We start from the raw sequence: 16,789 nt of genomic DNA, 5'->3' as shown, positions 1-16,789 counted from the left end.
GCATGGTAAGTACTAGGGGTCACTACTTCTTCCAACAAGCAAATTCTTTTCAAGAGTATCATTTGAGGCAAAATAATGTGGGAGCCGGGCGGTGGTGACACACGCCTTTAATCCCAGCACTAGGGAGGCAGAGCCAAGTGGATCTCTGTGAGTTTGAGGCCAGCCTGGGCTACAGAATGAGTCCCAGGAAAGGCACAAAGCTACACAGAGAAACCCTGTCTCGAAAAACCAAAAATAATAATAATAATAATGTGGGAATGTAGTTATTTTGCTAATCTGTAACATACTTTGTTCATCAATAGCATAAACTTTGACATGTTTTCTTGGTATATGCGAAGGCTTGAATTATGTGACTTAAAATTAATTATCTGTATCAAACATAATTATAATTATACACACAGCCCCTAAAATATGAAGGAGACATTTACTGAACATTTTCTGGATATGTTACATCAAATTAAAACTTATTTCAATCCCTTTTCAACTTAAATATTCATCTAAATAGCACTGTCCAAAAAAAGGTTAACGTGAGCCTCATGTATAATTTTTATTTCGAAACAGGCAAAATTATTATTTTACTTAAATCACCATAGCAAAAATGTTAAGCAAAAAAGTAGCAAAAATGTTAAAATTTCACCAATATAAATACCAAGACACTTTACAATCTTTGTGTTTTTGTACTTCTTTAGAATCTCCTCTTTCATACTGATTGACAACCTGTGTCAATTTGGAAGTCATAGTTCGGAGAGACTGTTTGGACCTCCCCTCCAGTTCTATCTGCACACTTCAGCTCCCATTCCTTAGACTCTGTACCACAGATTAAATCAAGAAACACAGTTGGCAAAATTCACTCTTTATCAAACATTAATGCTCACACTATGTCTGCCACTCAGTCGGGGACAAGAGCAGTGATTGACATGGAAACCTACCCCTGTGTATGTACAGATGCTAAAGTAAAGAGTGGTCAACGTTTTCTTCATGGTATTTACTACAATTACTAGCCTTTTAATAGTTCCTTAATTATGCTGTGTGCATACAAATGTTTCTCCCATGTTGCTTAATGGAGGAAGAATTACATCTCTTGATTGACTTTATATCCTTGTTCTTCAATAAAATACATTATAGACATTAAATGTCTGTAGATGCATAGCTATGGATTGATTATGAGCCTCAATCAGCTAACCCTCTCATAACCATCTTCTCAGTAGTCACAACGTATTCCACACTTTTATCAATAAAAGCAATAATGGTTGTCTCTTCCTCAAAGCAATTCTAGTAGCCTAACCCTAATCATTAAAAACTTACTGGAAATTTTCAATTAGTAAGAACCACATTATCCTATCTTCATCTTGCTCATGATCCATACATAACAAAAGGAAAACTGTAGAAACATGAGGTAAAAGTTAACAGCCCTTCCCATTACAGTCTCAGGGTTAAAGAAAACTCTCTCTCTCTCTCTCTCTCTCTCTCTCTCTCTCTCTCTCTCTCCCCTGCGAGGAGAAAATGAGTTTCCCACCTACCAGACATTCAACACTAACAGGCACAGGGTACAGAAGAGCTCTAGATATTCTTTAGCTATACATATTCAATAAAACAGAAAGACTGTTTAAGGGAAATTTAAAACTGGTAAATGAATTAAACTTTTAAAAATAAAAAATCATGTTCTGACTAAAAGGCATATTTTCAATACCAGAAAAAAATTGAAAGTATTATAAGTTCTTTGGCAAATATTGCGAATGTAAACCTTTATGCAGAACGTTAACATCTGACACAGGAGTGAAAACAGTTGTTAACATTTTATACTGTATATAATAAAATGATACTTGATAATCCTGGTTTATCTAAAATTTACATAGTCACTTGTATGATTTTAGTACAAAACCCTCCAATTACTAAACTAATCAAGTGTTTGTGCACTTCCCATACATCTCAGCATTTCCTGCCTGTCACAACATCTATTCATCTATATGTAAGTATGTCAACAACAGAAAAGACAGTCACTGCCTCTTCTTAGGTGACGCAACGTCAATGTCTTCAGTGTGTTTCCTTTTCTTTTTTTTCTTCTTATGGTCACTTTGGTAGCCACTGGAGTCACTGGCTTGGAAAATAGGGTCCTGATCCTCCTGGTCCCTTTTCTTCTTCTTTTTCTTCTTCTTAGGCTCTTCTTCACAGAGGTCACTCACAGAATCACCATATAGTAGGTCTGTTCCTTCCTCTGGAGTGACATCTGCACCATTTGATAGCTCTATGACACCATCAACGGCTGCATATACTTCTGTGTCTTTCTTCTTCTTCTTCTTCTTCTTCTTCTTTTTCTTCTTTGAAGTTTTTTCATCAACCTCTTCAATGCCAACTTCTGCTATATCTTCAGAAACTACAGAGCTCTTAAGTTGCAAACTGCAAACAAGCAAATTTTAAAAATATTAACAGCAAATAAGCAAAATGACAGGAAAAATGAAGTCAAGACAATTCAATAGACCTGTTTTTTGCACAACAAAGGTATATAAGGTAGTTAGCGTGGCTCTGATTCTACATGTTCAATCTTATTACTCAGGCCGCTGAAATATCTAAGAATTGTCAATGTCAAGCTCAACGGTAAAATTATCTAGCTAGTTTTTGATCTTTGTGTTTTCTCCTGACAGCAGGCTGGCCTCCAACTCAGGATTCTCCTGCCCAAGCCTTCAGAATGTTGGGAATTCTGGCACATGCTACTATACCTGGCCCAAATTTAACAACAACAAAATATATATATTTTTTTTTCTTTTATTATACTTTTACAGAAGCTCAAACACAGCTTCAAACATAGGGGTTGATTAAGAAAACCCTAAATATTAACATTAAATCCAGGCTAATTAACTAAACCAGGGACATTTGAGGAAGAAAAAGTATTTACTTCTGGTATATACAAAAGCAATAGTCTCCTATTTACTATTTCAATCATCATACACTAACCTTGTGGTATTCAGTTTTCCTCGAATGCAGAATACTCCAGCAGAATCTGAATCTAAGCGAAATACATCAAATTCTAGTTCATCACCTACATTTATCTCCAAGGTCTGCCATTCCTCATACGACATCTGCTCAGGCTTAGGGATAGAGGCATTAAAACACCCATGTACTAAGCAGCCAATATGACTAGAAGATACTTTATTAACTGTACCCTGTAAAGGAAAGAAAAGAAACACCATCAAGAAGAGAGTCAACTTTATAATCCTGAAACTCACCATCAAAAGAGAAAGTATCAAATTAATGTCATGTTTTTATATCAAAAAAGTTTACCAAAAAAAAAAAAATCTAACTTATCATGTCATAGCAAAGCATAATTTTAGAAAACTTAGAAACTTTAAACTGTATTAAATAATTACATTGTCTACTATAAATGGATAAGCAACAACTAAGCCAGTTCTGCCTTAATATATGGCATGGAAGCGGGGGGGACACACGACAAAGAAGCCTGAGTTCCCACTGCAGGGTCCTCCGGGAGTAGATAACTCTAACTACACTGAAGTCAAGAAAGAATGCACTATGATGTGCTATGTAATATGTGAAAAGCACAAAAAGGCAAGAAGCATATGCAACTGGGTACAGATTAGTATTTCTATAGAAAGACTGAATTCCAAAGCTCACAATTACATATTCTACTAATTCAAATTAATATGATATAAACAGTTCTATTAGGAGACAGTTTATTCTTTATCCATCTGGAAAACCGATTCTTGGCTAAGTATTATGTGATTTTAAGACTTAAAAATGAAGCTTTCCATGAAATTTAGTTTTTACTCTCCTTTAGAAATCAACACACATTAAAGTATAAGAATGAAAAACTTAAAATATTTTCTAAAAGATGCATTTTCTGAAACACAGAACATAAAATAATGTGGCCATGCATACAATACAAACTGTTACAAAATGTGACCAAATATGAAGCTTCCTTATCTGTCGTGACTAGGTGTCTGATGGTCCCACCCTTAACTTCTGATGGTCTCTAAACAAAATAAACTATGATACAGCCACAAAATGCAAACTGAGATATTTATTTTTCAGCATTGAGAGAGGGAAGGAGGGAGGGAGGCAGGGAGGGAGGGAGGGGGAGAGAGAAAGAGAGAGAGAGAAAGGTATCAAGTTTTAGACTCGAAGAAAAGAATCTTTAATGCACTCTGCTAAATGAGGAGGCCAATCTGAAAAGAATACTTGCTTCATGGAGCAAACACCTGATATAGCTGCTAAGACAGCTTAGTCAGTACAGGTCCTTGCTCCCCAGCCTGACGACGTGAATTTGATCCCCAGGACCCAGGTGGTCAAAGGAGATAACTCATTCTGCGTGTTATACTCTGACTTCCATGTACATGCTATGGTACTTGCACACTGAAGCACGTGCAAGCACACACAACAAATGGGAGTAATGTAAGTATCTAGCATCTTAGAAAAGGCAAAACTCTGGGACAGGAAAAAGATCAATGGCTGTCAAGAACTGATGGGAACAGTGAGAATTAGGAGGCACTGCACAGGGAAACTTCAGGGCAACCCAAGTACTCTGTATAATGTTGAACAGATAGCACAGTATGTTTGTGAAAACCTACAAGACTGAAACATTTCATTTTATAGGGAAGCTCCACAAGCAAGAAGACAACAACCTAAAATAACCTCAGGAAGTCCCTGAAACTTGACCAGATTCACTGGGTCACTCCCTCCTAAGAGTAAACATAAAGGTTGCTGAGAATCATTCCCAAACATGCTAAGCTGCAAAGACAAGGCAAACTGCAATGAAGACTAAGATCTGGAAGAAGCAGAAAGCAGCTGAGCTGCCTGGAAGACATTAAGACCAATTAAGTTGCTTGGGAAGGAAGGACACTCTCCAACTCTTGAGCTCCTTGCAGTCTATGCAGTGTGCTCCAGGCTCCCAGGCTGTGAGCTGTTATCTGTGCTGTAGTAGACTTTGGTGACACAGTTGAATGAGTCATTTCTGCTCCTGTAACTCCTCACCCATGTTCCTGTAAGTAACCCCAATAGTACTCATTGGTTCACTGCCACGCCCATGGCGGTGTCGCCTGCGTGACAAATGCCTTGGATAAGGTAGTTACGTGGGAAAGGGGGGCTCGCGGCCCTTGGGTCTATGCCCCCGGCGACCCCTCATCAATTTGCCCGAATCAAGGTGCCAGGCTACACAGAACCACGCAGATCTGCTTGCAGAGGCTGGCTGGCACTCTGCCTTCTTCTCTTTGCAGCTGTAATTATTGTTGTTTCCTTGTGTATTAATTCCAAGAAGTTAACTCTTAATGTTCCTGATGTGCCCCATAAAGAGAGTAATGATTCCTCAAAAGTGGCTTCAATACCCCCACCTATGATTCAAGCTTTTAGGCCAACAGTTCAAGAGGGTCCCTAAAGTTTGGAGGAATTCATGAATGATTTAGAGCAAAAAGAACTTATGATTCAGAAGGACGAAGATTCTAGCCAGGAGAGAATGAAAGTAAAGGTTCAGGCACTCATAGGCAATTCACACGCGTAGCCGACAGCAGCTGCGAGGAAGCAGTTACAGGAATTAGCCATTCCTACAAGAATTATTCAGAGACAAATAAAGTTTCTCATCAAGGGTCGATGGTGGCAACCCCCTAACTTTAATCTTAGATATAATAAGTATTTAGAGCCATTACCTTTTACGGGAGCTTATGACGTACATGGGAACCGATATATGAATCATAATGGTATGAAAACAAAATGGCATAAGTTACAGTTCATGGAAAGATTAGCTAGGTACCGACCCCCCTGGTGCCTTCTCACCCACAGGTAAAGGTTAAAATATTTTCACACAAATGAAACCATGGTTAGAACAATGATGGAAAGGGTTTAATTTTGATACAGAACAAAAATATAAAAGGAAAACTACAGCTAGGGCCATAATGTTCTCTGTCCGGATGAGGAACCACAAAAGAAAAAGTAAAGGCTATACTCATGAGATCTGTTAATCATTCTAAAAAAAATATAACTACATTGTTGATTCTATGGCTATGACCCTACTGGCCGATTGCCATGTTTCCTCAAATGACTGTATAAAATTCACTGCTTGGTCTGAGTAAAATTGCAGCAGCTTCACAACATACTCTCGTGTCTATGGCTGTCTGTCATTCGCCTCATCCCACTTATCCTGAGTACCTTCACCCCGTTCTCCCTCTGTCTGATGGTCTAGCTGAGATCCAGTCCACGGCAGTTCACCAAGTTGGACTTGAGTGATATCCATACTTTGGTCTATCAGTTTCCTATCTGGAGTGAGTAGACATGTGTGTTGCATCTCCCTAAGAAAATTCTTGTCATATAACAGCATGAACAAAACCTGCATAAAAAAACCCAAGCCAGACAAAATCCCAGCTCGGAGGAGAGGTGATGGGCTCAAGGTCCCACTCCAGCTAGGAGATATTGGCATTTGATTGCTCCTGGAGAGGGAAAGTCGGTTTTCTCTAAAGGTGAAATACCTAGTATACCAACTGCACTCAAAGGCAGGTCCCATGTCCAGGGGGGTCAGCCAACACAAACAAATTGAATTTAAACAAAGAGAAAAACATGAAGTCGGGTGGGGGAGCTGAAGAGGAGCTAGGAGGAGTTGGGGAGTGGAATGACTACAGCACATTACATAGTGAACACACCCAAGAAAAGCTGTGTGGACAAAAGGGTGTGCCGCATGATACACAGCAGCTCCCAGTGCCACTGGAGAGCGAAGAGGCAAAGATGGAGGAGCAAAGTGGAGTTTTTTGTTGTTGTTTTTAGTTTTGCTTTGTTGATTTATTTTCTTTGCTTGTTTGTTGGTTTTGTTGTTGTTGTTGTTGGATTGTTTTCATTGAAATTGACATTCTTATTTGTATTTTTTATTTATTATTTATTATTTTTTCTTCTTTTTAAAAATCTTTATCTTATTTTTATTATTTCTTTGTTAGTATGTATTGTATGCATGACCACATTATTTTATGTTCTGTGTTTCAGTAAAGAGAGGCTGGAGGGAGGGCTCAGTGGTTAAGAGCACTGGCTACTCTTCCAGGCACCTGAGTTTGATTCCCAGCACTCACACAGCAGCTGACAACCATCTGTAACTCCAGTCTCGGGGTATCTGAGGCCCTCTTCTGACCTCTGCAGACACTACATGCACAAGGTGCACAGACATACACACAGACAAGTAAAAGGTAGTGTGTCAAAGAGCAACTGTAATTACAACATTAGACACAAAAGAGAAATAACAGGATCAAAAGGGACCAATATAGTATTCTATCAATCTGTAGAGATAAATAAAAGGAATCAACTAAGAGTATTTAGAACTGAATGTAGAAGCAAATAAAAAGAACCATATGGAAACCTATTGCTCTGTAAGCCAATTAAGTGTATGCATATTCTTTTTCTTTGAAGAGTCATAATAGAAGTACTCTGAATAGGGGCAGGAAATGCTTCCCCCAGAAGATGAAGGGTTATTAAAGGGAAATCTCAGAGCGAGGTATGAGACATTTCCCTGAGTCAGTGGTCAGGGAGGACCCAGTGATACCCCAAAACAACAGAGAACACTGCCACTGCTGTTTTCTGCCCACCAGAGCTAGATGGTAAGACCCTATCGCTTAAGATGCAACAGACTTTGGTTATAGGATACAGAGAAATCAAACTGGAACTGATCTCGAAACTTCTTTATTGGCTAGAGTTCATGGTGCCAGAGCTGATGTGGGGAGCATCAATAGTCTTACCCAGTTAGTGGACTTTGCATGCTACAATTCTGACCTACCAGGCACATCCAATAGTGGCATGAGTGCTGTGGGAGTAACCACCTTTTATCTTCTAGAACTTGAGACCTGCTCCACAGGAAGGAATTAATGTCTGTATTGTAAACCTGGTCAAAAGCCTATGGCTTGGGAGGTCATAGGTCCTAGAGAGGAACTTGCATGCTAATAATACACCTCAGAATCTTACAAAATAGAACAAATCAAATCGAAATCAGAAGGAAAATGATGATAAAGACCAGAGTAGAACTGGTTCTTAGAAAAGGTAAACAAGATTGGTAAAACTGTAACTGGGAATGGGGGCAGAGGCAAATAAAAGTGAAAAACAAAATTACATTCCAACTGTTATTACAGAAATGGAAAGACTGTTAGAGATTACTTCTAAATCAATAGTGTATGTTAACATATTGGAAAATCTAAAAGAAATGAACAAATTTCTGGACACGTATGACCTAGTAAAGTTGAACCAAAAGTCCACTGGAATAGACCCATAATAATGACACTAAACTGGTAATAAAAAAAAAAAAAAGTCCTCTATAAAGAAAAGACTATAATCATACAGCTTTATCACTTAATTTTACCTAACTTCTGAGTAAAAACTACCACCAGTGCTTCTCAAGCTTTGCTGCATAAATGAAAAGGTAGGTACTCATTCTGTGTGTACTACCTTATTACCAAAACTTGAAAATGATACAAAATAAAATCTAGTAATTCATTTTCCTGATAAACACAGGCTGAAAAATCCCTTAGAATAACTGTAATTGAAGGTAACAGTGTTATCAAAAATTCATGTAACATGGTCAAGTTAACCAGTTTCATTACAGGGACTTAAGAATTATATGATATACATAAACCAGTCAAATATAATTACACAAATAGAATGAAGGATAAAATCATTAACAGATGAAGAAAACAGCATTTGATAATTTTCAACATTCCTTCATGATAAAAAGCCCTTAAGAAGTTAGAAAGACAAAATAAAGACCTATGCATATCAATTCACAGCCAACAACACACTGGAAGGGGAAACAGCACTTCCTATTAAAATATTGAAATAATACAAGGTTATCAATTCTCACTGCCCTCCTTCAATACAATAGTAGAAACTAGCCAGAGCAAGTAGGCGCTACAATAAAACAGAAGGCACACTGTAAACAGACACTTCCACCTGTTCCCAAATACACTGTTCCCAAATACCCAGCAGCTGCTTCCTAAATTACCACACAGAGGCTTATATTAATTATAAATGCTCAGCCAATAGCTCAGGCTTATTATTAACCAGCTCTTACATTTTTAAGTTAATATTTAAGTTAAATATTCCTTATTTACGCTCTCGCACATGGAGGTACCTTTATTAGAATGACACATTCATCTCCTGCTCCCTCTGCATCCAGCTGATGACTCCTCTGACTCCATCCTCCTTCCCATCATCCTTAGTTTGGTCGCCCTATCTATACTTCCTGCCTGGCTACTAGTCAATCAGTGTTTTATTAAACCAAATCAAGTGTCAAATCTTTACAGTGTACAAGATTATTCCACAGCAGCACACCTATAGGAAAGTCTCAATTATCCCCATGTGTAGGCAGGGGATAATTCAATACATAGAAAAACCTAAGGCCTCCACAAAATTTTAGAACTGACAATTGAATTCAGTTAAGAAGCACATATAAAAAGAAACACAAAAATCAGTAGCTTTTCTATATAGTATAATAAACTTGCTGAAAAATAAAATAAAATTAACCCTACTCACAATAGCCCCACACAAAAATAAACTACTCAGTGATAAACATCACTAAGGAGGTGTAAAGTAAAACTCACTGTAAGAAAGCAAAGACAACAACAAAAAGGCACCCTGGAAGACCCGACACTGTTACAATGACCATACTGCTAGAAGCAATCTACAGTCTGATATCCAAATGACTAATAATGTTCTGCATAGGATTAGAAAACAAATCCTTAATTCATACAGACACACAAAAGACAAAGAACAGCTAAAGCAATCCTTAGAAAGGAGGAACAAAGGTAATAAAACAATATTCTAGTCACGTTTCAGAACATAAGAAACTATAGTATGATAGTGTCATAAAAACAGATACACAGTCTTATGGAAAACAGAACCATAAAACAAACTCAGGCACTGCAGCTAGCTGGTTTTACCAAGGTGCAAAAATAGCCTTTCCAAATGGTTCTGGCAAAACTGGATCAACAACTGCACAAAAACCAACTCAACATGGGTGAAGAAAGACCTTAATGCCATATACAAAACTTTAACTTTCCAAGAAAACAGCAGAAATGTGTCAGACAGAAATAAAGACAATGACTGTTCTGAATAGGACAAGCAACATACAAAAAAAAAAAAAAAAGCAAATCAAAAAACACTTAAAATAACTGTAATTGAAGTGAGATTATATATTATATAAAACTAAAATACTTCTGCACAGCAAAGGAAACAGCCAGGAGTTAAAGCGACAGCATGCAAGATAGAAACGTTTGCCAGTTGTTCATGTGACAGAGAGTTAATATCCAGAACATAAAGAACAAAGAACTGAAAAGTAAGTCAATTGAAAATAGGCAAATGGTTGATTAGCCATGCTCCAAAAGAAGCAGAGACTGCCAATAAACACATGGGGGAAACGCTCACAAGGGAAACACAAATCACAATTTCAGTGAGATATCTGCAAAACTTGACAGGATTTAGAACTAACCTCGTAGACTGTGGGGCACTACTGGGTGTGTTTATGAGACTACTTCCAAAAAATTTTAACAAAGCTACAAAAAACAGCCTTGACTAGGAGCAGACCCAGGGCCCAAAGAGAATAAGAGGGGAAAAGCAGAAATCAAGTTAGGTACTAGTACTCTTTTCTCTGCTTCTTGGCCCAGCAGGATGATAACTTCTGTGCTCTGTGCCTCCTTGCCAAGTAAAGTAGGAGCCAAAGAAAATCTTTCCTCCCTCAAGCTCTTTCTGTCAAGTATTTTGTTATAGGAACAAGAAAATGACGCAATACTCCACCTACAACAGTAAGTAACAACAAAAATTACATGCTGGAAAGATGTGAGAGAAAAGAACTCATACAAGCTCCTGGTATGAATTTAAATTAACAGACATGGGAAGTAGGATGTAAATTCCTAAAAACAAAAGGTAGTGCTACCATATGATCATAACAATCCAAGAGAAATAAAATCAACATAGAACAGAAATGCCTGTATACCCACATTTACATGACACTATTCACAATAGCTAAGACAGAATCAATCCACAAATCTATCAAGGATAAATGAATAATTAGTTTGTGTACATAGCACAATACTGTGAAATAAACATATCCATAGTTCTGGAGCCCACAGAGGTTTCCTGGTGAGATCCGAGCTTGCTTTACCCAGCAGCATTGCATAAGAGGATGATTGGGCCAAGGGCCAAGGTACCAGGTGTTTGGAAGGGTCTACATTGGCTGTATCTAGCAAGGAGGGAGGTCCTTTGTCCCTCCCCTTGGCATTATTATAAAAAGCCCTTTTGAATAAAGTTCTGGGCCGTTGGATATTGATCCAAGTCCTCCTGAAGCTATCCTGTGTTTCTTCTTCTGGGCTAGGCCCATCATTCTATCTACAAGTTCGTTATTCCTCTCTCCTCCTCATAGGAACTCTGTAAAAGGTGGGGGCTGGTCCCCCTCACCACAGAAGAATGAAGTTAAGTGACTGATGCAATGAAGACAGTGGAGTGCATCATGCTAAGAGAAATAAATCAGATATCAAAGACAAGTACAGGTTTTCTTCCATGTGGAAACTAAAATTCATTTTAAAAAGAATAGTGATTACCAGGGAGTAGGAAAGGTCAGGAAATACAGAGAAAATTATATCAAGAAAGTAAGAAAAAATGATGTACATACCATTAACTTCTGCCCTGGTTCAGGGCAGAAAATAACAAAATCTGCTTCAATGTTAAGATGAATATGTCCTTGATCATCATAAATATCTCCCAGTTCACCCACAACTCTGATGTTATCATAGGCAACAGGGACACCTAAAAGGCTGTTTAAAACAACAACAAAGATATTGTTAATCCTTTTTAAAGATAATCATACTGGAGCTGGGCGGTGGTGACACACAGCAAAGTTAGGCGGATCTCTGAGTTCAAGGCCAGCCTGGTCAATAGAGTTAGTTCCAGGACAAGCCAGGGTTATACAAAGAAACCCTGTCTCAAAAAAAAAAAAAAAAAAAAAAGATAATCATGCTGATCTACTATGTCTTCCTAATACCAGCCATTCCCAAAACATAATGCATCACCTAAGTCTTATAGGTTATAGGCTAGCTAACAATAGCAGATTTTAGCAATAACACTTTACCAAAAAAATACTTATGACTTAGTTAAGTTAAAGTGACCATCAACATGGGTCTTCAGAACTATGCACTGGCAATGAACCTACACTTCTGTATATGCTACCTAAGTGAATCAACCATACTAGGAGAAATAATGGGACTAGTCGCGGAAAACATCTAGGTACTTGTATGAGTGACTACGGGAAATACTTCAAAAGCCAGGAAAGAAAGCTTGCTATGTACAGAATAGTTCTGTACTTCTGCAAACAGCCTTTATGCATGACTCTTGAATGAGGAACAAACCTGTTTATAAATTGCTGGGGACAGAATTTACATTTAAAAATAAATATATCAACATAAAGTCATCTGTCAACTTTTCATGCTCTTAACATAACAAAAACTGCTGAGAATGGAGTAACACTTAAATCCAACAAGACTGTTTTGTGCCACTTTTTTTGTTTGTTTGTTTTTGTTTTTGGAGACAGGGTTTCTCTCTGTGTAGTTTTGGTGCCTGTCCTGGATCTTGCTCTGTAGCCCAAGCTGGCCTGGAACTCACAGAGATCCACCTGGCTCTTCCTCCCCAGTGCTGGGATTAAAGGCGTGCGCCGCCGCCGCCGCCGCCGCCGCCGCCGCCGCCGCCACCACCACCCAGCCACGAGGGTCTTTTCATCAAAGCACAGATAACTGTAGATATAGCATGTTATCCAAGCTCTAAATGCAAAAAGCCTGGATCAATGCTCACTTTGTGATTACAACACTTATCCAGCAATTCACATGTGTAAGTGCAGAAGCATCTAACTTCTCCAGTCTTCCCAGGAAGTTATGCTTGATGTCATGTATTAAAAGTTTATGAGGCTGAAACACCATGTAAAAATTTTAATTATGTAGGTTGTGTTAATCTTTAAACTTCATTTCAGCATAGTGAACAGTATTTTCATAATAGTAAAAAAAAAATTACAAATTATTGCTTCTAAGGGGATGCTAAGTCCCACAGAGTTCAACAACACTAAAGATTGTTATGACCATTGAAAGGCTAAAAGAATTTGTGTAAACCCATAAAACCTTTGGGAACTACCTAGAATATCTTACCAAAAGTCATACATTCAAAAAAAGACACCCCAACACTATGTATCTTTTTTGCTTTTCTCTTTATTAAAACAAAACAAAATCTCGATTAGTTATCAGGTCCACATGGCAATCTCACCTAGGATATGTGGGGACAACTAAATCAATCACCTTGAAGGGACATGTAGTTTGAGCATTTAAGACTTCTTTGGGACTACTACGAGAGAATGCATTTGATGTCTTTAAATAACTCAAGGATGCCAAATGGAAAAGAATGGGCTTTGTTTTGTTTCATTCTCCCCACAAATGGCCTCTCACAGGTTCAACTTAGAAGTTATAATGTGAATTTAGAAAACCACTTACTTTCTCTAAGAGAATAGTCCAAAGTTAATATGGGATACCTTTCTAGAAAAATCCTGCCACTGCCACTGAGAAAGAAAGGTAAGTCCGTCAAAGAGGAAGTGCTGGTGAGATTATGTAAGCACATCGGGAGCCTGGGTGTGTGTCTTCTCTCTCTCTCTCTCTCTCTCTCTCTCTCTCTCTCTCTCTCTCTCAATTTAAAGAGGATACAGACCAACTGATGCTACAGGACTGCCCACAAGTCGGAAAACATAAACTATACGTGATAAATGGCTAATTAATATTATAATGCAATTCCCAATTTTTCAATGTTTTGTCCCTTCCTTGCTTTATTAATACTCCTAACTAATACTTGAATAACACTGGAACCTAATCCACACTGAAAAAAAAAAATGGGTTTCTTTTAGCATACCTTGTCAGTAACAAGGAAGGGGGGGGTAATCCAGGTAAATTTAAGAGTATATTCTATCCTACATGGAGGCATTATCCAACTCTGTTACAGAAATTATCACTTTCTCACCTGGAATAATAACTTCCATTATACATTTCTAGATTAATTTTCCTCTAGTAGATGAATAAATGGTTAGAATACTATGTAACATAACTGCCTGTGTTTTCATATTTAATGATCACCTTGTATATTCTTAAGTCTTTCAAACCCTCTAGTCATTCTCCTTAGATAATTACAAAAATTGCTGACTGACCTCTTTGTCTCCTGCCTCATCCTATTTAAACTATCATCTAATTCAAAATTGTTTCTTAAACTGCAGATCTGGCCATGTCTCAGGGACTCTCAAGGGAATGCCAAGTCTCAGCTGGAGGCTAATAAGTGGATAAAGCAATAACTATGTTTTAAGAATCAAAAACATGGGACTGTAGAGATGGTTCAATAGTTAAGCGCACTTGCTACTCCTGCAAAGGACTCAGGTTCCATTCCCAGCAACTATCCATAGTTTCTGATGCCTTCCTCTGAGGGCTCCAGGCATGCACATGGTACATATATAAACATGTAGGCAAAACACTGTGCACACAAATACATCGAGTAGAAAAAATAACCAAATTAAACAACAATAAAAGCAAACAAACAGATAAAGACAGAGGGGAGGAATATAACAATCACCTTCTGAGTCACTTGTCTTTGACACTTTACTTAGGAATCCAACAGCATTCAATGCGCTCCCGCCAACAAAAGCTTCACCGCAGTTACACATTACTTATAGTCCTCTGGTCCGAGAACACTAGCTTCTGTATACGCCACTCACTGGCTGGAATGCTACCATCTAACTACCATCCTATTGTGTTGTTCTCAAGAGTTACAAGATCTAATTTCACTTCTCTATATATAACTTAATTTAGGTCTGTCAAATTTAACAGTTCTCTGGATTTGGCTTACATTTATATCCCCACAATAGCTCAAAGCTCCTTGAAAGGAGGGTCCTACTTTTACGTGTCTTTTTATCCAACTCCCTAAGATATAACAGACATACAGATTATGGTGCTTAGTGGGAGCTGTATTATTCTAGGCAAGCTTGATAGTAATAGAATAACAGCTTTAGATAATTTGCCTAAGAAGTCATCACAGAAATCCCTGCAACTCTGAAGTTCCACAGAATCACTGATTATGTGTCTGAGGAGCCCATATTCCCCAGTCTTAGAGCTTTGCCTCCTTTTGCACCAAATTGGTTAGCTGTGCATCATCACAAGGGGCATTATCACTTCCCCTTGAAATTCTGAGATTTAATTCTGAGACATTTTTTCAAGTTACTCTTGAGTATCTCAATATAAATATACTAGTTTTACTTTGTTTATGTCTAGAGAACTAAATAAACTTTCTGTTCCTACAAACAAAACTAGGCAAAATGTGATATTCATCATGCATCCCCAATTGGACCCTAGAGAAGAAAACCTCGAGAAATTATCCTAAGTGCAACAAATCCGCCGATGTCTTGCAATGAAACGACTTCATGTTTATATGCTGTGTTCCAAGGTAGGAGAAAGAATCTAGTACTGACAGCCAAATTTCACTATTAATGAGAACACACCCGGAAGTGGCTAAATGAATGTTGTACAAAGCTCAGCCTATCGAGTCCCTACACACCGGGCACGCCTAGTCTCCACCCTGGGACTGCTCTCTGCACGGCCTCCGCGGTCGGTCACGCTTGCTGTCAGTTTCACCCCCAGGAGCAGAGCCACCACACTGCGGCCCCGGTGCGGACGGACCGCGACTGTGGACGCTGGAGCGAAGGTTCAGAAGCCCGTGCGACCGTACTTCCGCGGCGCCGTGGGGTTACGTGGCCAGGGCCCGTTCCCGAGCTGAGAAGGGCGGCAGGCGACGCAGAGACCATACCTCTCGGAGTAGCGCAGGAGCTCGGCGTCCAGCTGCTCGCGGATGCCCGTGCGCTTCCTGCTCAGGTAGCGAGGCGACAGAGCGATGTGCCTGCGGTGCGGGGCGGCCACCAGGCAGGAATAGCGGCTGCTCACCAGCTCACACGCCGCGGCGTAGCTCGGCAGCTCCAGACAGGGCAGAGCCCCCGCCGGACCCGCCACGGAGGCCGCCTTGGGCCGCGGGGACTCCACACAACCCGCAGCCATGCGGCTTGTCCGGCGCTTCGCGGCGCGCACGGCTGACGCCACACCTCTGCCCCGCCTCCGACGCCCGGCTTACATCATCAACCAGCGACCGACAGGGCCCGGGGATTTTTATCTCTAAGGCTGCATTATGCAGGTATGACCAGCAGAGGGCAGCTACTCTTTCCCAAAACCAGATAAAACGCGGAGGCCATGGTACCTATTGAGCATGGAAATCCAGAGGCAGATGTAGCTCGTCCCTCACTGAGAAGTATGCTGTTATGAGGAGAAGTTTGATTTTATTGATCTGGGCACTCAGACCTAAAAAGGCAGAGTCCCAATATGGCCTGATTTTTTTTTTTCAATGCCGGGCCAAGCTCTAGTAAATTAGTATTTTCTTTTTGTGTGTTTTGGCTGTTTTGCTTTTAGACAGCGTCTCTCCATGCAGTTTTGACCGGCTTGAAACACACAGTGTTTAAAGCCTCTTGAAACTCATAAGCTGGTTTAGTTCTAACTCTTAGAGCTCTGCCAGCCTCTGCCTCCGGACAGCTGGCATAACCCAAATGTGCCACTTTGCCTGGTTAAATATTTGCTTTATTGGATTTAGCATGACTGTTAATAGGAGTGCCTGACAAATTTGTATAAACTGAAGCTGTTCAATAAGGAATCGGAAACATCAGTGAAGTATATTTTCTATGGTGAACCCAGCGAGTCCTACACAGCAGGCCACGGCT

General features: G+C 39.4%; 1 protein-coding gene across 1 annotated transcript; it reads right to left on the bottom strand.

The window, feature by feature from the left end:
- Positions 1–410: 410 nt before the first annotated feature.
- Polr1f (RNA polymerase I subunit F) lies at positions 411–16,122 on the bottom strand. The gene is made up of 4 exons (XM_036205998.1): positions 15,835–16,122; positions 11,633–11,774; positions 2,953–3,161; positions 411–2,397 (listed from the first exon to the last, which is right to left on the bottom strand). Exons 1-4 carry the CDS (start codon positions 16,077–16,079, stop codon positions 1,998–2,000), a joined length of 996 nt encoding a protein of 331 aa, XP_036061891.1. The 5' UTR covers positions 16,080–16,122; the 3' UTR covers positions 411–1,997.
- Between the last annotated feature and the right edge of the window lie 667 nt (positions 16,123–16,789).

Source organism: Onychomys torridus, chromosome 14, assembly GCF_903995425.1.
Source record: "Onychomys torridus chromosome 14, mOncTor1.1, whole genome shotgun sequence".
NCBI lineage: Eukaryota > Metazoa > Chordata > Mammalia > Rodentia > Cricetidae > Onychomys > Onychomys torridus.
Note: the sequence above shows the minus strand (reverse complement) of the source record. Positions and strands in the feature narration are given on the sequence as shown.

What these genes read in the sequence shown, in the direction of transcription:
- Polr1f (XM_036205998.1), bottom strand. Translation starts at nt 16,079, where the DNA reads ATGGCTGCGGGTTGTGTGGAGTCCCCGCGGCCCAAGGCGGCCTCCGTG. An exon ending in CTCCTGCGCTACTCCGAGAG is followed by an intron (nt 11,775 to 15,834) that starts GTATGGTCTCTG and finishes TGTTTTAAACAG; the next exon opens with CCTTTTAGGTGTCCCTGTTG. An exon ending in AACCAGGGCAGAAGTTAATG is followed by an intron (nt 3,162 to 11,632) that starts GTATGTACATCA and finishes TTTCCTTTACAG; the next exon opens with GGTACAGTTAATAAAGTATC.